The 20,514-nt window shown below is 38.1% G+C and overlaps 1 protein-coding gene across 8 annotated transcripts in view; it reads left to right on the top strand.

Moving 5' to 3' along the window:
* The window catches only part of Phf3 (PHD finger protein 3), a 72,012-nt gene that overhangs the window by 8,678 nt on the left and 42,820 nt on the right, over window positions 1–20,514 (top strand). For 3 of the 8 annotated variants that reach the window (XM_040729167.1, XM_040729164.1, XM_040729165.1), the window contains exon 2: window positions 2,600–2,868. The exons of 2 other annotated variants lie outside the window; for them this stretch is intronic. In XM_040729167.1, coding sequence (XP_040585101.1) covers window positions 2,625–2,868 — 244 coding nt within the window. In that variant the 5' untranslated portion in view covers window positions 2,600–2,624. Of the gene's footprint in view, window positions 1–2,599; window positions 2,869–20,514 lie in introns of those variants that run through there. 3 more of the 8 variants (XM_040729166.1, XM_040729172.1, XM_040729168.1) reach the window with 3 other exon arrangements.

The following is a 20,514-nucleotide window of genomic DNA, read 5'->3' as shown; positions in this document are numbered from 1 at the left end:
TATATTTGTGATAAATGTTATTTTCAACATAGCTTGAATGTTAGATGATTGTACACTATTTTTGGTATTTTTTCTTTATTGTGTACAAATATAATAGGACCCACCTTAAAAAAAAGCAACCTCATTAATTTATGTCAATTCCCTTAAAATATGTTCCACAAAGTATTAGTATTGGGATACGTCCCATGGAAATGGTCTTTTTTTGCATCATAAATATGGAATCTTTTGTTTTCTGTCTTAAAAGATTTCCATTCCTTGTGACCTGCCAAGGCATCTTGTGTATGGTAGCTGTATAGTAAACATTTGATGACTAAAGGAAAAAATATTGTTAAGGAAATACAACCTTATTAAACTAGCCTTTCTCAGCTTTTATCATAGAATCTTTTGGTTTTTCGAGACAGGGTTTCTCTGTGGCTTTGGAGGCTGTCCTGGAACTCACTTTGTAGACCAGGCTGGCCTTGAACTCACAGAGATCCACCTGCCTCTGCCTCCCAAGTGCTGGGATTAAAGGCGTGCGCCACCAACGCCCGGCTTCATAGAATCTTTTTTTCATTGATAATGCCTCCTAAATCCATTGAAACATGAAGTTACACAGTTTGTATTAAAGAACCATATTGGGAAGTTTACCTATCTTAAAGAGTTCAGTATGTTTAATTGCTTGCTTTCTTCTTAAAATCCTCAATTTTGTTGGGCGAATATATGTTGAGACTTAGTGACTCAGGATAGCTTTAAGCTCTTCTTTATGTAAGCAAACTCTGGCCTTGAAATACGATCTTCTTAGATTTGAAGAGTAATAGGATATTTCTGAAACTACTACAATAATTAAGATTTAGGACATTTCCGAGGTCCTTTAAAGTTTCCATTTATTCTTCAGAGTCATGCTTCCTTATCTTCAGGCTCGGCAATCGCAAATTTGCTGGAAATTGTTTTTAATATCTTTCAGTCTTTCTAGCTCTTAAGCTCAAAAGGGTGAATAGCTATTAGGCATGGACTACGGAGCTGCGTGACTTTGAGGAAGACCTTTAACTCACTTAAATGCATTTTCCTTGTAAAACAAGCATATTATTAATATTACTATTATTAAAGTTATTCCGATCTCAGTTCCCTCTCCCTCTCCTCCCACTCCCCCCACTTTCCCCACACCTTACCTCCCATCTGCTCCTCATCCCTAGGATGTCAACTAATCTGTCCTATCACCTTGTTGAGGCAGGACCACCTCTCCCCCAAAAATAAAAGGTTGAGCAAGGTATCTCTCCATAGAGAATGGGCTCCACAAAGTCAGTTTATGCATTATAGTTAGATCTTGGTCCTACTTGCAGTGGCGGCTTCAAATACCGCCCAAGCCACACTGTTGTCACTTATATTCAGGGGGCCTAGTTCGGCCCTAATCTTCCCCAGTTGTTGGTGTGGAGTCAGTGATCTCTTACTGACATGGGTCAGCTGATTCTGTGGGTTCCCCATCATTATCTGATCCTTTTTCTCATTGAGGGTTAAATTATACACATTTGGATAAAATGCTCAGCAAAGTATTGCATATAATATATATCTGGTAGCTATATGTAGGAACTCCACACTGCCTCCCTTTTTTAGATAGTATCTTAGCTTGTGACCCAGGTTGGCCTGAAGTTCCTGATCTCCCCGCTGAATTCTGGGATTATAGGTGTGCAACACCACACCCAGCTTTCCCTCATTTTTAAGGGGGAAGAGTTTAAGCCAGGTTAAGAAGGTTGTGGTAGATTTGGAGTTACTGTAAGAATTTGAAAATATGGAGCACTGGATATTCTAAGTGATTAGAGCTGTTTTTTAGCCATTCATAAAAATAAGTTTTTGATAATTATTGCACTTGAAAACTTGAAATAATTTTTGGTCAATGGTAATGTGTAGGCACAGTTCAGGTAAACTAATTGAGCATCTGTGTAAACCATACATAACTTATTAAAGTAAATCTAAATGTGTGATGTGATTGTTTTCTTGTTATTTATCTTGTTTTCTTCTAAAAGAAGACCCTAGGAGAACATGTGTATATGTGCACAACTTTGTGTGCATGTCTAAACTTGTGATTTGTTGGGTTTAGTTAATAGTTTGATTCCACACGAAAAAAAGTCTCTCTCTGTTATATATAAATAATTTAAATGCTTTATAAATGAAACAAGGCCATCTGCGGTTTCTAGTAGTTATGGGACCATAATTTAAATAATTGGATTTTAGCTCTTTTATGTGGACTTACTGTAAAAGCATTGTTTAGTTCTTTATGAAAATGTTATGGTTAAAAACATACAGCTTTACGGTTTAAACCATGTAATTCTTTCAGATATGTCAAATGAATGGGCTATGTAATTATTTTCTAAAATAATGAATTGAGTAAACATTTGGTAGGATTTCTGGTACAATAATATTCTACATGCATGATAAAGAAAGGTCATTCAGTAAAGATTTGTTCCACATTTCCTAATGTATGTTCTAAAAAACAGTGAAGGTTTTTTAAAAAAGCAAATTCAGAAGTGTGTTCTTAGATTCAAAACTATTAAAATAATTTGGTTTTAGGTGATTTTCAATTGATAGCTTTATTTCTTATGGTATTTTTTTTGTCTTTCTATAGGGTTGAAAGACACACAGAAGTCTTCATGGATATAGTTGATACATTTAATCATTTAATTCCTACTGAACACTTAGATGATGCCCTATTTCTAGGATCCAACCTGGAGAATGAAGTCTGTGAGGATTTTAGTACAAGTCAAAATGTCTTAGAGGACTCGCTGAAGAACATGCTCAGCGATAAGGATCCTATGCTAGGATCTGCAAGTAACCAGTTCTGTTTGCCTGTTTTGGATAGCAATGATCCCAATTTCCAGATGCCTTGTTCAACAGGTAATTCTTACTTTTTTTTTTTTTAAGTCTGCAATTTAAAATAAAGACTTTTCAGCAGCATCTTTTTTCTTTTCTTTTTTAGAAATGAGTGTAGTGAATTTAGGGTTCTTTCTTTTAAATTTAGAGTCTCTTCCAGGCAACAGAATTAGAGAATTTCTTCCAAGCGGTGCATAGACTTACTTTCAAGGATGTTATGGATCTAGGTAGAATGACCATGTAACTTGTCACATCACATGGGATGTTTGTGAGAATTAAAGGGGTTGCTGGTAGTATTTATGCCATTATAACCTGTGAAAATTGGGACTCATGCCTGGCAAATGGGACACAGTCACCCTTGGCCTGCTAGAGTCAGGAGCAAAGGCTGAGTTGGCATATGTCTTCAGCTTTCGTAGTTTTCTTGGCTGGAATTACATATTTTGTATGTCTATTTTAAAACCAGACGAAGAACTCTAGGTCTGTGCTATCCTAGGCAGTAACCATTAGTCATACATAATTATTACCCCCAATTAACTTAGTTCCAGTTGATGTGCTGTAAAATGCACAGTAAATTTTGAATATTTGATAGGAAAGAAGATTGCAAAGTATTTCATTAATTTCTTGATTACATATCAAAGCAATATTTTGAGATATTTGGTTAAATTATGAAAATTAATTTTGCCTACTTTTTACAGTTATAAATGAGTCTGGGTCTCAAGTGTTGCCTCAGACTGGCCTCCACCTCCTGGGCGGCTCATGAAATCCTTTTGTCTGAGTAGAGGATTTCTGTGCCTGGCTTACTTTTTCTGCTGGCATGCAACTATTTATTTATATATTGTTCATTCATTCATTCACTTATTTTACTTATTATATTTCCTGAGAATGATCTCAGGATTAATCTTACTAGTCAGGTATAAGCCTAGCCTGTTGTTTATAAACAGGTGACTGACTACTTGGACGTTTGAAATCACTCATGTGGCTTGAACTGTTGGAAATCACTGCTCAAGGTAGTATTCATAGTTGGAGTAGCTGGAAGAGTAAGGAGGGTAACTGTCAGACTACAGTATTCTTCATGACAAGTATCTTTGGAATTGGGTATAATGGTGCATGCCTGTAATCCCAGCACGTGGGAAGCTGACAGAGGAGGGTTTTATGGCCATGGCCAGTCTGGGCTGCATGTCAAGACCCTGTCTCAAAGTCAAGGGGAAAAAAGGCTGTTCCCCAGAGTAGGTCACAGGTTTATATGATGATGGTTTGTTTGCTAGTGATTTTAAACCTCTTCTGAAGTACTATTTTCAGTATATTTATTATTATTTTTAATATTTTTGTACACTATTTTAAGTTTACATAGTAACTGAAGGCTTGGAATGTCTGGATTGCTGTTGACACAGATTATGCTTCCTGAAGACCTCAGCACTGATTACTAAGACTCTGATTTCAGTCACTCCTTAACCCTGAAGTGTTTTGAATTGCTGTTAATGGTGTATCTCTGAAATGATTCATATTGTGTTGTGTTATCACATAGCTCACTTTGTTACTTGTATTACCAAATGTTTCAAAACTTTACAATTGTTTTTTGTATGTGTTGTACAAGTTTTTCTTTCTTTTTTTTTTTAAACTTGGGTGCCTGTGTCTATGGGTAGTTGTATATATCTTTTGTTAAGTACTTTGGTAGCCTTTGCTTGCCCTCACACTATTGGCTAGTTTAGTCCACATTCAGGAAAAACATTTCACACCTCTGCACTTGTTGGAGTTACAGTCTCCCCTGATAATTGAAGGTTCTGGAATCAGCATCGTTAGCATCTTGCTTGACATTTCTTACTTATAAAATTCTGACTCATTAGTAATTCTAATATTTCTACTGGCTATTTAAAAAAAACTTTTTAAAAGATAAGTTCTGTTGATGTAAAAGTTTTTACTGTGTAAAAAGGTTTCAGTCTTGGTGAACATTTCTAGTTAAATACTTAAAATTGCTTTTTTGAAATACTTATTTTTAAGGACTGTATTAATATCTGCACTAATTCTGTTTTAAGTAGAAATGTTCTCATTAATTTTTGGCTGTAATTATCTTAGATCTTTAGTCAAACCTTTTTGTATGCATATTTGTATGGCATGTACACTTTTAAGACATGCAAGAGAACCAGTGAGGGACACTTAAGTCATGTAAAAGCTCCTGTTTAGGGTTGTTTAAATTTCGTTATTTGCCAGTCAGTCAGTATTAGACTCACAGTTCTTACTGTCTTTTGAGATAGTTGGATCCGTCAAAAGCTGCAAATGGACAGCAAATGACTGCAAAATGGAAAACCTTTTTTAATTGTTATTTTGGAATAATACTAGATTAAGAGAATTTCAAAGAAGAAATCTTACTGTAACTTAATGAAATTACTTTGTGGAGAATAACTTTCCTGCTATTCATAAATTACATAAATAACATTTTTTGTTATAAACAGGATGTTTACATCCATATGTTTATACCTGGCTCCATAGGTTTTTACTTATGATTTTGACTGGTGTTAAACAAGAGAAATGTTCCTGTGTATTTCTCAGGACAGTGAAGGCCATAGACTGTGGTTATTTTATAATTTATCAGATGATGTAAGTCTTTTTCTCTGTTATGCAGAACCTGGTTGTTTCTGTTCTGTTTACAGATTTCTTTTGTTGGTGACACAGTTGGGTGGTTTCTATATTTTTGTTGTCTATAGAAACTTCATGCCTGTAATCTCAGTACTGGAGAGGGTGAGGCAGGAGGATTGTCAAGCATTCCAGGTTAAGTTGGGCTAGATAGTGAGTTCCAGTCCAGTTAGGGAAACAGACAAGCCCCTGTGTCCTCAGGACCTTGCTTGTGTGGCCTCCTGAGCACAGTGCTGTGGTTCATAGTGACTGCTCTTTATGTCTTAGCAGTAGCATACCTTAGTACCAGTTTTAAAAAAAATTAACATAATAAGTATGCATATTCATGGATTAGTGTGGCGATTCAGTACTTGTACAGTGCATAACAATCAATGCGTCCTCTTAAAGACTCACTTGTTGACAAGTTTCACAGCACTTTATTCCATATCACCATATTCTCTTTGTATTCAGCATCATTTTTGTTTACATTTTACAACTTTTCTGTTTTGCTCTTTTAGAAACTTTTTTTAGAGTTTTGCTTTTTTTGACATGTACTGCCATATTGAAAATGTGATTGTAGAAGTTGTTAAGAACTCTTAGTGTGTTCTGTGTACACCATTTTGCAATGGCATTCTATTGTCATAGGGACAAAGTAGTTTTTCTCTGCATTTATTTTTCCTTCCCAGTAGTGTTGTGAACATTCCCCAAATGTTGGATTATTTGTTGTTGATCGTTTGATCGTAAGTAGGGAATTTAGTGGTGTTTTATTGTGGAATAGATTGCTAGCCAGATAGTCTGCAGTTATTTGGGGGAAATGCTAAATAGCAGACTGAGAAAAATTTACTTGTATTTAGTATCTGTCCTATTTCCTCCACTTCAGTTTCAGGTTAAGAAAAGGTTTCATTGTCTTATAAGTCAGTGCTTGGGTATGGATGGCCCTTGTTAGGTAGTCAAGTTGAGGGGGAGATCTGTTTTACTCAGTTAATCATCTAGATATCATATTCTAGATGTAAAATTAATCATCAAGACACCAAACTTGGCCAACATAGTAACTTACTACTCCTGAATTACTGCTTTGTATTTGTTGTCATGCAAGTCATTCCAGCGTCAGAAGTTTGGGGCAGGGTTTTCAAAGCGAGCTCGCAGGCAGATGCAGCTTATGAAGAAAGAAAGCCCTAGTTCCATTCTCACAGAGGACGCTGTAAAGGAACTTGGTAAATGGCTATGTACCAGGCTCTGTGTAGAAGTGATTAGCGGGCCTTAATTACATTCAGGACACCTTACTAGTTGTAGCTGGAAACAGTCAGTTACATTTCTGTTGCTGGAGCAACGTACCAGAAACAAGAGCAATTTAAGGAAGGAAAGGTTTTATTTTATTTTATTTTGGTTTAGAGTTCCAGAGTGTCATTGTCTGTGATGGCAGGGAAGGCATGGCAGGCAGTTGAGGGTCAGTGTAGGAAGGTGGCTTTACCATATTTGACATCTACACAGGAAACAGAAGGAGAACAGCAAAAAGGGCTGGTACTTTAAACCCTCATAGCTGCTTCAAGTGATGTACTTTCTCCAGCAAGGCTACAGTCTTAAAAGTTCTGCAGTCTCCTGGTCCTAAACAGTGCTGCCAACTGCTAACTGAGGGTTAAATACACAAGCCTCTACTGGGCACTTCATGCAGACCACAGCAGTTATCAATAGGTATCTAGGTGGTTAATTTTTCAAGTTCATTAGTAAAAAAGCCTCAGGACTTAGATGGAATAATGTCTTAAGGTTTTTGTTGCTTATGTAGTTGAATGCTTTTGGAATCAGGGCTCTAAAGCTTTTTTCCTCAGATTTCATTTAGTTTTTTCAGTTAGGATAAAGTTTTAAAATCTGTTTTTAGAAGAATAAAGAGGCTAGATTTGTTTTTAAGACTGGGCTTAGGGGAGGTTTATTAGGGTCTAAACCGAGAGGTTTAGAAAGAGAGGTCAGGGGAGGCCTGACATAAAACACTTGGCTAGTGATTCAGTTGATTGTAAAAATAGATTGTAAAAAAGGTGGTGGTGCACACCTTTAATCCCAGCAGAGGCAAGCGAATCTCTGTGAGTTTGAGGCCAGCCTGGTCTACAGAGTGAGTTCCAGGACAGCCTCCAAAACAATACAGAGAAACCCTGTCTGGAAAAAAAATAGATGCTCTTAAATATATGCAGTTAATATGCAGGGTATAGAAGTGTACTACAGGCTGACATTTTGTATCAGGCAAACTATTATTTCAGGGTAGAATTCAGTTAGCTATAAGGAGGGATAAAAACCCACCTCAGCTTTGCCCTCGTGTGTGTGTGTGTGTGTGTGTGTGTGTGTGTAACTTTTTATATTATGTATATACACACATATAACTTATATATATATACATACAATGTGTGTGTGTATGAGTGCGTGCATGTAGTTTTATTTCTTTTTAGCACTAGTATTTTTCTGTGTAGAGTTTGCCTAGTCTTGTCCTTACTGTATGGTCCAGGTTGTCTCTGTAACTGTTACAGACCTGCCTCAACCTCCTAAACACTGCATTTTTGTTTAAAATGAAGTATTTTGAGCTGTGCTCATTACTGAATGTGTGCTTTATACTAGCCATGTACAAGGCTACAAATACACAGAGGTGAATAAAACAAAATATGCCTCAGTTACCATGGAGCTTAGCATTTAATATGGAAATGACAGTTTTTGATGCATTGTCTGAGTATTTTTTGTAAGGCTAGTTATGTATTTAGCCTTCATTTGTTGGAAGAGATAGTGTAGCAATGGCCTTGAATGTTCCTGAGCTGCACTGTTAGGCCAAGAATTCTTGGATTATTTCTCAGAATTGTGATTTCAGCAAACAACCTTGAATGATGAAATAAAAATACATTATCCCACCTTTTATCCCAAAGAGCAGACTTGTTTGGTGCTCACTACAGAACAGTAAATATTCTACATACTATGTGTTATTCCCGTTTCTTGTTGTAGTTCACTGAACATGCAGACATCTAGCTAGGCATGCTTTTGTGTTACTCCTGTGACCCTGGAAGAGGTCAGAGGCACTGACTGACGTCCTGATCCTTCCTGTGCTACAAAGAAGACTTTTTTTGTCATGATAGTCATATGTTGTCAGCAACATGAATCAAAGAAGGTCAGGTGGGTTTGCAAGTGGAGTCAAATCCTAGCCTTTTTATACTTCTTGACATTTCTGTGTTTAATCCCATGTATAATGCACTCCATGGCCTCTTCAAATAGTTAATAAAGAGAACAAAAACTAAATGAAATAGTTTTGCTCCTATGAAACCAGGGTGGTTTTATATATGTTATTCATGTATGCAGTAGAGAAGTAGGTGCCTAGTAATCTTTTTTTTTTTTTTTTTTTTTTTTTTTTTGGTTTTATGAGACAGGGTTTCTCTGTATTGTCTTGGAGGCTGTCAGTCCAGCCCGGCCTCGAACTCACAGAGATCCGCCTGCCTCTGCCTCCCGAGTGCTGGCATTAAAGGCATGCGCCACCACTACCTGGCAGTGCTTAGTAATCTTGACATGGAAAAAATAAACGAAAGACAGGGTGTGGGACCGGGAGGCCAGAGAGTGAGTGGGTGTGCTGCATGTGGGCCGCTGCAGACTGTAGCCAAAGCATAGAAACTTTTCACTGTGACAGGCAAAACCTGGTACGTCAGGAAAAACTATTTCAGACCCAAACTAGAATTTTTGTCTGTAGTTTTATTTTTTAATAGCAATGACCTCCTTGTATCCTTTTTACGCTTCTGTTTTTTTTAAGATGTATTTATTATGAATATAACATTCTGCCTCCACTTATGTCTGTACACCAGGAGAGGGCACCGGATCTCATTACGGATGGTTGTGAGCCACCATGTGGTTGCTGGGAATTGAACTCAGGACTTCTGGAAGAGCAGTCTGTGCTCTTAACTTCTGAGTCATCTCTCCAGCCCCTGTAGTTTTATTTTAATATTTAATAAATGGAAGTCTTTAATAGTATACTTTCAGCGACCATAAGCTTTATTATATTTTGAACATAGACCTTTTAAAGAATGTCTCTCAATACACCCCCATACAAGCAGTACTATGGGACTGATTAAGACTAACAAATATGGCCCAATCTCCCCAATCTCAAGGTGAATCTTAAAGGTATTTTTTAAACAACTTGATTTGGAAGGAAGTTATATGGTACTGTTTGAATATTGCCAAGACAGTGAAGTTTTTCTTGTTTTCTTTTGTCAGCTAAGTATATGGGGATGAAATTGTGAAACTTAAAGGGGGTTGATAGGGATGTGTGTTTAGGAGTTTGCTTTGCTGTCTTTGTAGAAGAAGGGCCAAGAAGTGATCTAAGATTCTCTAATGTACCTAGTTGGGGGAGGGGGCTTGTTGTGTTAGGCATACAATTTTGTCATGATTTTTGTTTTACAGCCTAAGTTTAAAGTGCTAATCTTGAGGCATTGCAGAGTCCCTGCTATTATTTTTCTCCACAGCGCTGCCTGTCTGCTTTTGGAGCTCCTTATGCCTTGGTCTTTCTCCCTCTCTTCTGTGTCTATTGGTTTAGTGGAGGGTCTTCTGAGAAGAGCCTCAGCTGAAGTTTCTGGTGTGAATACTGTGCTTTGCTATCCATTTCTCTCTCAGGTACTACCTTCTGCTAGTTTTGCTGCAGACTTTTACTCTTTGCTGTAAGTGCGTCATCATAGTTATTAAATGCATGCTTAGAAGAGGAAACCTGTCATGCAGTCATTTGCATAGACAGTTGTTAAAGTCTGAGAATACTAAAATGATGAGGTTGTTGAGTAATAATTGATGTAGACCCTCTTATCTGGTAAAGCCAATTTCCAGTAAGCACTCTTGAAATCAAGATGAAGCTTTTTCCTGGTCTGGTCTCACAACGACATTACATACCAACTTCAGTAATGAAATGAGAAAGGTTGAGTGGACAGCAACCGATGTTAGTTTAGAGGAATCAATATTAACACATTCTGAAATTGTTTTATGTGAAATGATTATATATTTTTGAAATGATTATATTTTGACAGCCTTACTCTTTTAGTAGGAAAAATGCTTGCTGGTCCTGCAGCCCTCCTGCATCTGCAAGTTTCTAACTTAACCAAATTCTATTTTTATACTCTGTATATTACATTTGCATATACTAGATTATTTTGTAGCCATAACTATATTTATACATTTTAATGTGGAATTTAAAACATTTGTGGGAGTCAGGAACTCACTGGTCAAGCCTAATGACCGGAGTTCAATCCATGGAACTAACACATGTTATAGGAGAGGAAAAAATACCCGCAAGTTGTCCTTTGACCTTTACTTGCCCTCCCCTCCCCACGAGATAAATAAATGCAAAAGAATTGCTGCAAGTTAGAGGCCAACCTGGGCTTCATAGTAAAAATAAGAAAAGAAAAAAACCTGTCTCTTCTAATAAAACTCCCACAGAAAGAACCATAAAAGAGTCTGGAACCTATGTTTATGTATGTGGGTGACAGGCATTCTTAGGCAGGGCATCGAGCAGTCTGATTTTGTTTTTTATTTTTATCATAGGATATGAGTATGTGTATGATGGGGGTATTTGTGCCATGGTGCACAGGTTGTGGTTGAAGAAGACTTTTACAGAGTCAGATTTCTCCTTCAGCCTTCTTGTGGCTTCTGGACATTGAACTCTTGTTGTCCGGCTTTCCTGTTAAATGCTTCATCTGCTGAGCTGTTTCTCTTGCCCTTATTTGCTTTTTTAATGAAGAATTCTTGAGATATTTTTCTGAACTTGTTTTCATCTTGATCTAAATAACTCCACAATTAATTTTTTTCTGTCAAGAAGAACAACGAATGATAAAAATGTGTAAGTGCTTTACTGTGTTGTAAGGGTGCTGAGCAGAAAGGAGCTCTGACTAAAGATAGAGCGATGTGGGGACTGGCAACTCAAGCGGTCTGGACGGAGATTCTTGCTTCGGCCTTGTCTCTGCCTCATTTTCTTTGTTCTTGATGTACCTAGTTGGTTTTATAATGTCTTGGTAGAGGCAGGTCCTGTTTTTCAAAGAAGGGAAGTCGCTGATGACCTGGTTCCCACTTCACAAGCTTAGCCATTTTCTGTCTTCCTACTGACTTCTGAAACATTGTTTTCCAGCTTTTGCTCTTTTCTAGGTTCTGACTTACTGGGTTATGTGGACTCAGAATATTTGACTACAGTTTTCGATAGGGCTAGGTTTACCTGAGAGTGTGTACTGCATTTGACATTGTGGATCTTATGGGCCACAGCCTAGATAGTACTCACATCGGTAGTAAGGTGGATTGGGTAATGTAGCCCCTACAGAAGATTAGCTGAGTGATCCCTGAGCTTCAAGCACTGGTGCTCTATGTACTGATGTCTCTTCCCACTCATGTGTTGCCCGAGGTATTAGGAATACTTGGCTTATTTTCCAAACTGACCCTGCTTCACTAGTCTAAGCCTTTTTACGCTGATTCTACTTTTCGCCTCCTTAATGGATCATAAACACCCATCATTTGTTACCATGATTTAGGGAGGAAGTGGATTATTGTAGTGTTTAACTCTGAAGAAGATAGGTGTCAACATTACTGCTTGCTTATTTGAGGCTTCATTCTTGTGGGTATGGCACTGTGAGAGGTGGGTATGTATGTACATGTGTGAGGCTGGGGATGTGGAGGTGGGGTTAGTGAGGGGTGGAGACCAGATGTCCATGTCAAGTATCTTCCTTGGTTACTTTCTACCTCTTTGTCTTTGTGTTTGTTTGTTTTTCAGACAGGGTTTCATGTAGCCCAGAACAGCCTTGAATTCACTAGGCAACTAGTGATCTTGAATTCTTTTTTTTTTTTTTTTTTGGTTTTTCAAGACAGTTTCTCTGTGGCTTTGGAGGCTGTCCTGGAACTCACTTGGTAGTCCAGGCTGGCCTCAAACTCACAGAGATCCGCCTGCCTCTGCCTCCGAGTGCTGGGATTAAAGGCGTGCGCCACTAACGCCCGGCTGATATTGAATTCTTGATTCTTTTGTTCCTACCTCCTAGGTTGTTGAGGATATAGGCATTCACTATCATACCCTGTGCTACACATAGCTAAAATGTCATCTTTGTGGAAGGGACAGACTAAGGACATTTGTTTTTTAATATGACTTACTGCTTAGAACTTTTCATAATAGAAGAGGTCTTTGTGTTTGTAATACCTGTCTCATTTGTAAAACAAAAATGTTTAACCCATCTTTAAATGTAATAATTCTTTTAGAAGCCCTTGCTGTGAATTAATACAGAAACTTGATATGCTATATCTTAATAGTCACTTCCCATTCTATTACTACAATATACTGTTTATATAGTTTTAAAATATAGAGAACTGTGTATCAATAACACTATAATGCAGAGCACTGGAGGCAAACATTTTTAGGCATTAATTTCTCTTGGAAGTTCTGGTTCTTAGTGTCTCTCATCAGGATATGTTGTAGTTGAGACTAATCTACCGAAGGGTGCCAGTGTTAATTTGATTGAATATTGGTAAAGTTAATTTTGTTTTATGTTTTAGGTAAGTTCATACAAGTTTTTCTCCTGGGTCATTGATTATCTACTTACGCTTTCTCCAGGAACAAACCCAGCTTCTTGTGTATACTTTTAACGTGCTGTATAGGGTAGTGGAGAGGTGGCTCAGCAGTTAAGAGCACTTGCTCATAGAGGGCTTGAGTTCAGTTCCAGCACCCATGTCGGGCAGCTCATAACTGCCCGTAACTTCAGCTCCAGGGGATCTGAGGACACTGTACTTTCATGAGCACTCACTCATTCACACAGACCCACATGAATATACAGAATTAAGAATAAAATACATCTTTTTAACAGTGCTATATAAGGGATTCTATAAAAATGCATTAGAGTATGATTTTAGTGTATACTGACTTTATATATTGTCCCCCTAAATTTTGCTAAATACTTGATTGATACTGAATTTTAAAAGTTTATATATATACATACATACACATCTCTTTGTGTATGTGTGTGTGTGTGTGTGGCATTTGGTGCTTGTGGAGGTCAGAGAAAAACTTTTCACAGTTGCTTCTATTCTTCCATCATGTGTGTGCTGGGGATTAAACTCTTGTAATCAGGCTTGGAGGCAAGCACTTTAACATACTGAGCTATTCTGCCTGTATGACATGCCCTCCTCCCATTTTTACGAGCTAGGACCTCTCTTACTGTGTAGAGCAGAGTGGCCTCAGAATCATGGCAGTCTTCCTCCCTCAGCCTCCCATGTGCTGAGATTAAATACGTGTCAACATGCTGATTTTTATGCCTTATGAAATGAGGAGCTCTTGGTGAAGGTACATGTTTCCAGCTCATTCTGCTTGGGAGCATTGCCCCCCCCTCGTGTTAAGTTTTTGTTGTCCTTGTTTCTGTTGAAAATTGTAATGAAAGTTACTGAGTGTGTGAGTGTAGGCAGGTCAGAGTATACCTGTGAAGGTCAGAGAATAACTTGGGAGCCTGTTTCTGCTGCTTGCAGACTCTTTAAGCTAGCTGGCACTTGAGTTGTTAGCTATGCTCCTCACCCCACTCCCCATCTTGCAGTAGGAATGCTGGGACTCCAGGCATATATCACCAGAGATGGAGCCATGATAGCTTAGTAATTGTTTTCTTTTGTTTAACCTTTTCAACATTCAAAATATACCACTTGCTTATCTTTAAAAAGACATTTTAAATATGTTCTAGAATAAAATGGACTGGAAATCAAGTATATGCTATTTTGATTTTTTTTAAAGTAATGCGTTTCATTATAAATTTAAGTTTGTATTTTGGATTTTTTGTACATAGTGATATGGTAGTAATACAGGGTGTACATAAGTGCCTTCCATCGCGATTCAGATTGTGACTCTACTTGCTTTACTCATGTATGAAGTTTATCCAGTCCAGCCATGTGGTATCTCCACAGAAAGGGCTTAAGTACAATTCTATACCTACACCTAGATGGTTACATAATATTATCTAATTATCTATCCAGATTCAAGTCTCTAGCCCAGGCTGACCTTGAACTACCTTTGTAATTGAGGATGGCCTTGAACTTCTGATAATCCTCCACTTTCCAAATGCTAGGATCACAGGCATGTTCCATGTGCCATGCCCCCATTTATGTGGTGCTGGGAATCAAATCTAGGGTTTTGTGCATACTACGCAAGAACACATCTGAGCTACATTCATTCATTCTTTTTTTTTTTTTTTTTTTTTCGAGACAGGGTTTCTCTGTAGCTTTGGAGGCTGTCCTGGAACTCACTTTGTAGACCAGGCTGGCCTCGAACTCACAGAGATCCGCCTGCCTCTGCCTCCCGAGTGCTGGGATTAAAGGCGTGCGCCACCAACACCCGGCTGAGCTACATTCATTCTTATCCTTCAGATTGATACCTTTTTTTAAAATTTTATTTTAATATTTTATTTATTTATTGTGTATACAGCCTTCTGCCTACAGGCCAGCAGAGGGTACCAGATTTCATTCAAGGTGGTTTTGAGCCACCATGTGGTTGCTGGGAATTGAACTCAGGACCTTTGGAAGAACAGTCAGTGCTCTTAACCGCTGAGCCATCTCTCCAGCCCCAGATTGACACCTTTTGAAGAAATAAGACCACCTATCCCAAGAATAGTCTAAATCGTAGGTATTTTTAAATTGTTGATGAGGTTACCTGGCTTATTCTTGTGTTCCTTTATGGTCCTCCAAGTTGGAAGTGAGGATTAAACGATTGATTAGGGTTAAGGTTAAACATATTTACAAGAATTCTTCATGGGTGAAGCTTTGTAGTTAATATTGTATAATGTCAGAAATCTTACTATGGTTGATTGTGGCACTCTTTATGTTAAGTTGGATTACCAGGTTAAGGTAATAAGAGATAAATCTCTTATGACTTAAGATAACATGGCACATAGAATCATAACTGCCAACATGAAATACTCAGTTTCTCATCAGGTTTTCCTTTAATGGGTTTCATGCATCCATTGGCAATGTTCATTGGCATCATTTGTAGCCATTGCTTATTATCTAGTTATTTTAATTCATGTTTATTTGCTGGTATTTTTTTAGTGAAATTAAATCTTTCCCCATTACCTACAAAGCAGTGTACAATTCCTTTTGATGAGACTGGGAACAAAACTAGCATTTAATTAACAGTTTCAGAGTTTATGTTGGTGAAATAGTTGTATCTGACATCATGGGGGGTGCTACTATTATCCATTTTGATTGTCACAAGGACTCTGTGGATCTGAAATGTGTTAGAATGCCCTTTGCTTCACTTGAGTGCTTGTATCTTACGAGGTTTTGATGTTCTGAGTTCCTTTGTATATACAAATGATCTCACATGTAGTCAGTACACTACGTGTCCTACTGTTTTTAGATGAATGTCTAGTTGTACGTGTGTTACTGCTGTAGAGGCAGTGCCTTTTTATTTATTATTTTAAAATCTGAGGATTTTTGTTTTCCCTTTGGCTTCAGCCATTTTTTTCTCTTTCATATATGGTTACTGTCAATTTCAATATGAAAGATTTCCTGATATGCAGTATACCCAAAATAAAGTTAAATAATAAAAAGAGGTTAGTTTGAAAATTAAGTTGTCGATAAGGTTTGCTCAAAGATATTTTCTAGCTTTAGGCTCAATATTGAAAACAAATTTGATGCACAGCGATGACAGAGAAATTGCCAAATGACCTGAATTAGTGAATAAATAGTGTTCATTGACTTTGATAAAGAAATGCTCTTGTTATAATTATTATTATTATAACCTATGTTATAATAATAAATAACTCTTCATTCTTTTATGACACAATATACTGAAAGTTTTGCTTTTAACTGCTAAGTTGTTTAGGAAATACGTTACTATCTCCTCTCCTCCCCTCCCCCCAGTGGTACTGGGGATAGAACCCAGATCCACCAAGCCATATCCTCCATACCTTTGCATCATTCCCTGTTAGTGATATTGTTAACTTCTGTTTTAGTAGGTTGGGGTCGGGTCAAATATACATAGGGAAGAGAATAATTCTTGCATGATTACATTTCTCATCTTTTTAATAGTTTAGAATCTCAAGCATTTTTCTAGTTGAGAGGCCAGGAAGCAGACTAATAGAAGTATGTGGAATAAAAAAAGTAAATTATGCATTTAAGACTGTAGACTTAAGCATCTTTACTGAAATGAACTAGATGCAGGATTGTTATTGTGGTACTTTTAAACCTGTGAAATGAATGGTACACGATGTGTGTGTATAGTTGCTTCACAACTAAATACATTGCATAACTTAACTTTTCTTCATGAAGCTATGCCCTATGCCTGTTCATGCTTATCAGTATATTTATTGCATTATCAGGGTTTTCTACTTTTAAAAATGTTTCTTAAATGCTCCTGCTTTATGCAGAGTTGATTTGTTTTCAGTTATAGTTTTAGAGAGGATTTAGTTTCTAGCTAGGCATTTTTAAAAATCATAATTGTATTTTGGGGGGGGGCTTTTAGTTATTTTTTTTCCTCATGTGTCCATGCCTTCTAATCTGTGTTTCTAAACTTTTAGCATCCTAACTCTGAGCTCTGCAAAGGACCACTCATTGCTTCTGTAATTTAGTAGAGGGATTTTATTTCTATTGATTGTTGACTAAGTCTAGTTGAACATGAAGGTTCTAAGTTCTTGAGGTAGATAATTGGAATCTGTGATGTTTTGTGCCCATTAGTCCTTAAGATTGAACAGCACATACTTCTGCAACTGTGTAGACATCAATACTATATCAGAAGGCATAAGCACAAATTTTTACCCTCAATGAAGTTTATATTTTATTTAGTTGTTTATGTACAACCACCAAAGATCTTTCCTGGGGTGGTGTTCGGAGCTTAACCTCTTCTTCCTAAGGGCAAGAATCATTTCCTAAGAAGTCTTTCTTGTTGGTTTCAATTTTCTTTTGTTTATGTTACAATGTATATTAGTCCTCTTTTCCTCACAATGGCAAATATCTTAGGGAACCAAATAACACAGGGAAGTTTATTTGGGCTAACAGTTTTGTAGGTTTCAGTCCATAGTCAGTTGACCTCTTAACTTTCAGATCGGGAGAAGCAGCATGTTGTGCTTAGAGTGTTGTAGCCAAAGAGCTCATTCATAGCTGGGACACACTCACAATTACCCGAAGATCTTCCACCGGGTTCCACTTCTTCAAGTTTCTGCTGCCTCCCATTAGAGCCTTCCTGGAGACCATCCTCTGACACATGGACCTTAGGGAGCCATCTACGATCCAGGCTACAGCAGATATAGAACAGAGTCTAATTGGGAACTGATTCATTGAAATGAGACACTCAGTGAATAAAAAATGATTTGTTTCAATAAAAGGGCAGAGTTTTTAAAATGGTACCATGATTCTTATTAAACAACATTCCAGACATTAGCAATATAATTCATGGTTGGAAATTCTTTTTAAGGAATTAAGGTTCACTTGACTTAAAAGTGGTTGATACTGTATTGCTCACTCTTTTTGAAAATGCTATATACTTGTTATGTGCTATATGGTTTAAAGTACTGGAGGGTGCAGTGATAGTTGAGACAAGTTCCTGCCCTTGTGTAGCTTAAAGTATAATTGTAATACTTATAAGAGATTATATTGTGCCCCCCCTCTCCCCCTTCCCTTCCCTCCCTTTCTCCCTCCTTCCCTTTCTCTCTCCCTCCTTCCCTCCCTCCCTCCTTCCCTCCCTCCCTCATCCCTCCCTCCTCTTAGATATTATATCCCAACTGCAATTCCTTGCCTCCCATCAGAAAAGAGCAAAGAGCAGACCTCTCAGGGACATCAAACAAACACCATTAACAAGCTACTTACTAATAAGATCAGACACACACCATCACATCATGGCTGGATGAGGCAACCATTCAATAGGAGGAAAAGGGTCCCACAAGTAGGCAAAAGAGTCAGAGACAGTCCTGGCTTCCACTATTAGGAATCCCACATGAACGTCAAGCTACTCGGGCATAGCATATTTGTAGAGGACCTAGGTCAGACCCTTAACTGGGCTCCCTGACCTCTTCAAGTCCCCATGGGTCCCAGTCAGTTAGTTGATTCTGTGGGTCATATTCTCATTGTGTCCCTGAGTCATCTGGTTCCTTTGATCCTTCCTCCCCCTGTAGGACTCCCCACACATACTCTGCCTAATGTTTGCTGTGGGACTCTAAATCTGCTTCCATCGGTTGCAGGATAAAGTCTCTCTGGTCTCTCTGATAATGATTCTGCTAGGCTCCAGTCCCAGAACACTGCAAACAGGACTAACTAGGCCAAAGGTTTTGTGGCTGGTTTGGTGTCCTAATCCCTCTACTTGATGTCTTGCCTCATTACTTTAGAGGCCAGTTCAGGCTGTGTGCCCCATTACTAGGAGTCTTTCCTAGGGTTACTTTTATAGATCCCATGGAGTTTCTATTGCACCTCATCCCCAAAAATGTCCCCATCCATTTGCTTCTCCCAGTATTTTCTCCCTCCTCTCTCCACCTGAACCCTCCTGTTCCCAATCCCATCTGCCACTCTCCAGTCCACCTGCAAAATCTATTGTATACATAGTTTTTTTCTTACACAGTGAAAGACATGCTTTATTTGAGTGTATTCTTGGAAGCTGTGGAAATGGGTCATTTGGTACCGTGCTTGCTCTGCAAGCGTGAATACCTGGCTGATCCAGTATTTTTGATTCAGTTATTTTTCTGTTGCTATGGTAAAACATGGCCTAGGCAACTTAATAGAAGGAAGAGTTTATTGGGTCTTATTGTTCCAGAGGGATAAAGATCTTCATGTTAGGGAAATGGCAGGCATGGTGGCAGGAACAGAAGTTGAGATTTCACACCTTCAAACATAAGCACAAAACAAAGCAAACTGGACATGGCCAGAGTCTAAATCCTCAAAATCTGCTTCTGGTGACATACTTCCAACAGCAAGGACACCACCACCACCCCCCCAAAAAAGAAGCAACAACAACAACAAAAAAAACCCACCCTACCTCCCAATAGAACAATCATCTGGGAACCAAATCCTCATGTATAGGAGTCTGTGGGAAACTTTCTCTTTCAAACCACCACAGAGCCACAGAATTTACATAAACTGGGTTTGGGATGATGATGTGGCTCAGTGGATAAAGATGCCGGCTACGGCTACCAGTGCTGGCTGCCTGAGTTTGAGCCCTGAACCCACAGAGACCATTGCAAATTGTCTTCAGATCGCCACACGTGAGCCAGGCAGTATACATGGACCCCACCTGATCACAGACTCAGATAGATGGATGAATGGATGGATGAATAGATAGATTATAGATATAGACTGATCGATCGATAGAAAACCTTTTCAAAAGCTGGGTGCAGTGATGTGCACTGATAATTCCAGTTCTGGGAAGACAGAGACACGAGGATTCCTAGGGTTTGTGGTCCTGCTCTTCTAGCAGAACTGGTTGTTGTGGCTTTCTCCAGAATCAGTGAGACACTGTTTCTTCCATAATAAGGTAGAAAAGGCATAAGGAAGATAAAACTGCTGACCTTTTGCCCTGGCCTCTGTGCATAGGTGTGTGTATACATATAAAGTATATATATAAAGAAACAACAAACAGTAACCGTAATCCTGAGATATGTAGTGGCCAGTTTTTTGAAGATCTTGGGCAAGTAAAGCACATTGTAACAACAGCATATGAAAGGAGGTGATTAGTTAGCTCTTTTGTTAAATTAATTGCTGTAAATCAGTAATTTCAGTCATGCTAGAGTTTTTGCATTTCTGTAATCATTTACAGCTTTTCATTTATAACAGGCAGGCTGTGCAAATGAATTATGACATTGATCTCCCTGTGATCTAGCTTAGAAGAAGAGAACCTGGATAGTAGAAATAAAATGATGCAGTCCTTAAATCCTCTCTGCATCCCTCCCCCAAAGGCTGCCAATTACGACTGTTTATATTTCATTGTTAGGCATTCTGGAATTGATCTGTGGCTACATGTTGTCTCTTGCCTTCATGTTTTTAGAAGCATGGGGCAGAATATATATTGAAATGAAAATTTTCAATGTATATCTTTATATATTCCTTAGTTTTATAATATTGCTTAGTAGGTTA

This window comes from Mesocricetus auratus, unplaced genomic scaffold, assembly GCF_017639785.1.
Source record: "Mesocricetus auratus isolate SY011 unplaced genomic scaffold, BCM_Maur_2.0 Super-Scaffold_100021, whole genome shotgun sequence".
Lineage (NCBI taxonomy): Eukaryota > Metazoa > Chordata > Mammalia > Rodentia > Cricetidae > Mesocricetus > Mesocricetus auratus.
Note: the sequence above shows the minus strand (reverse complement) of the source record. Positions and strands in the feature narration are given on the sequence as shown.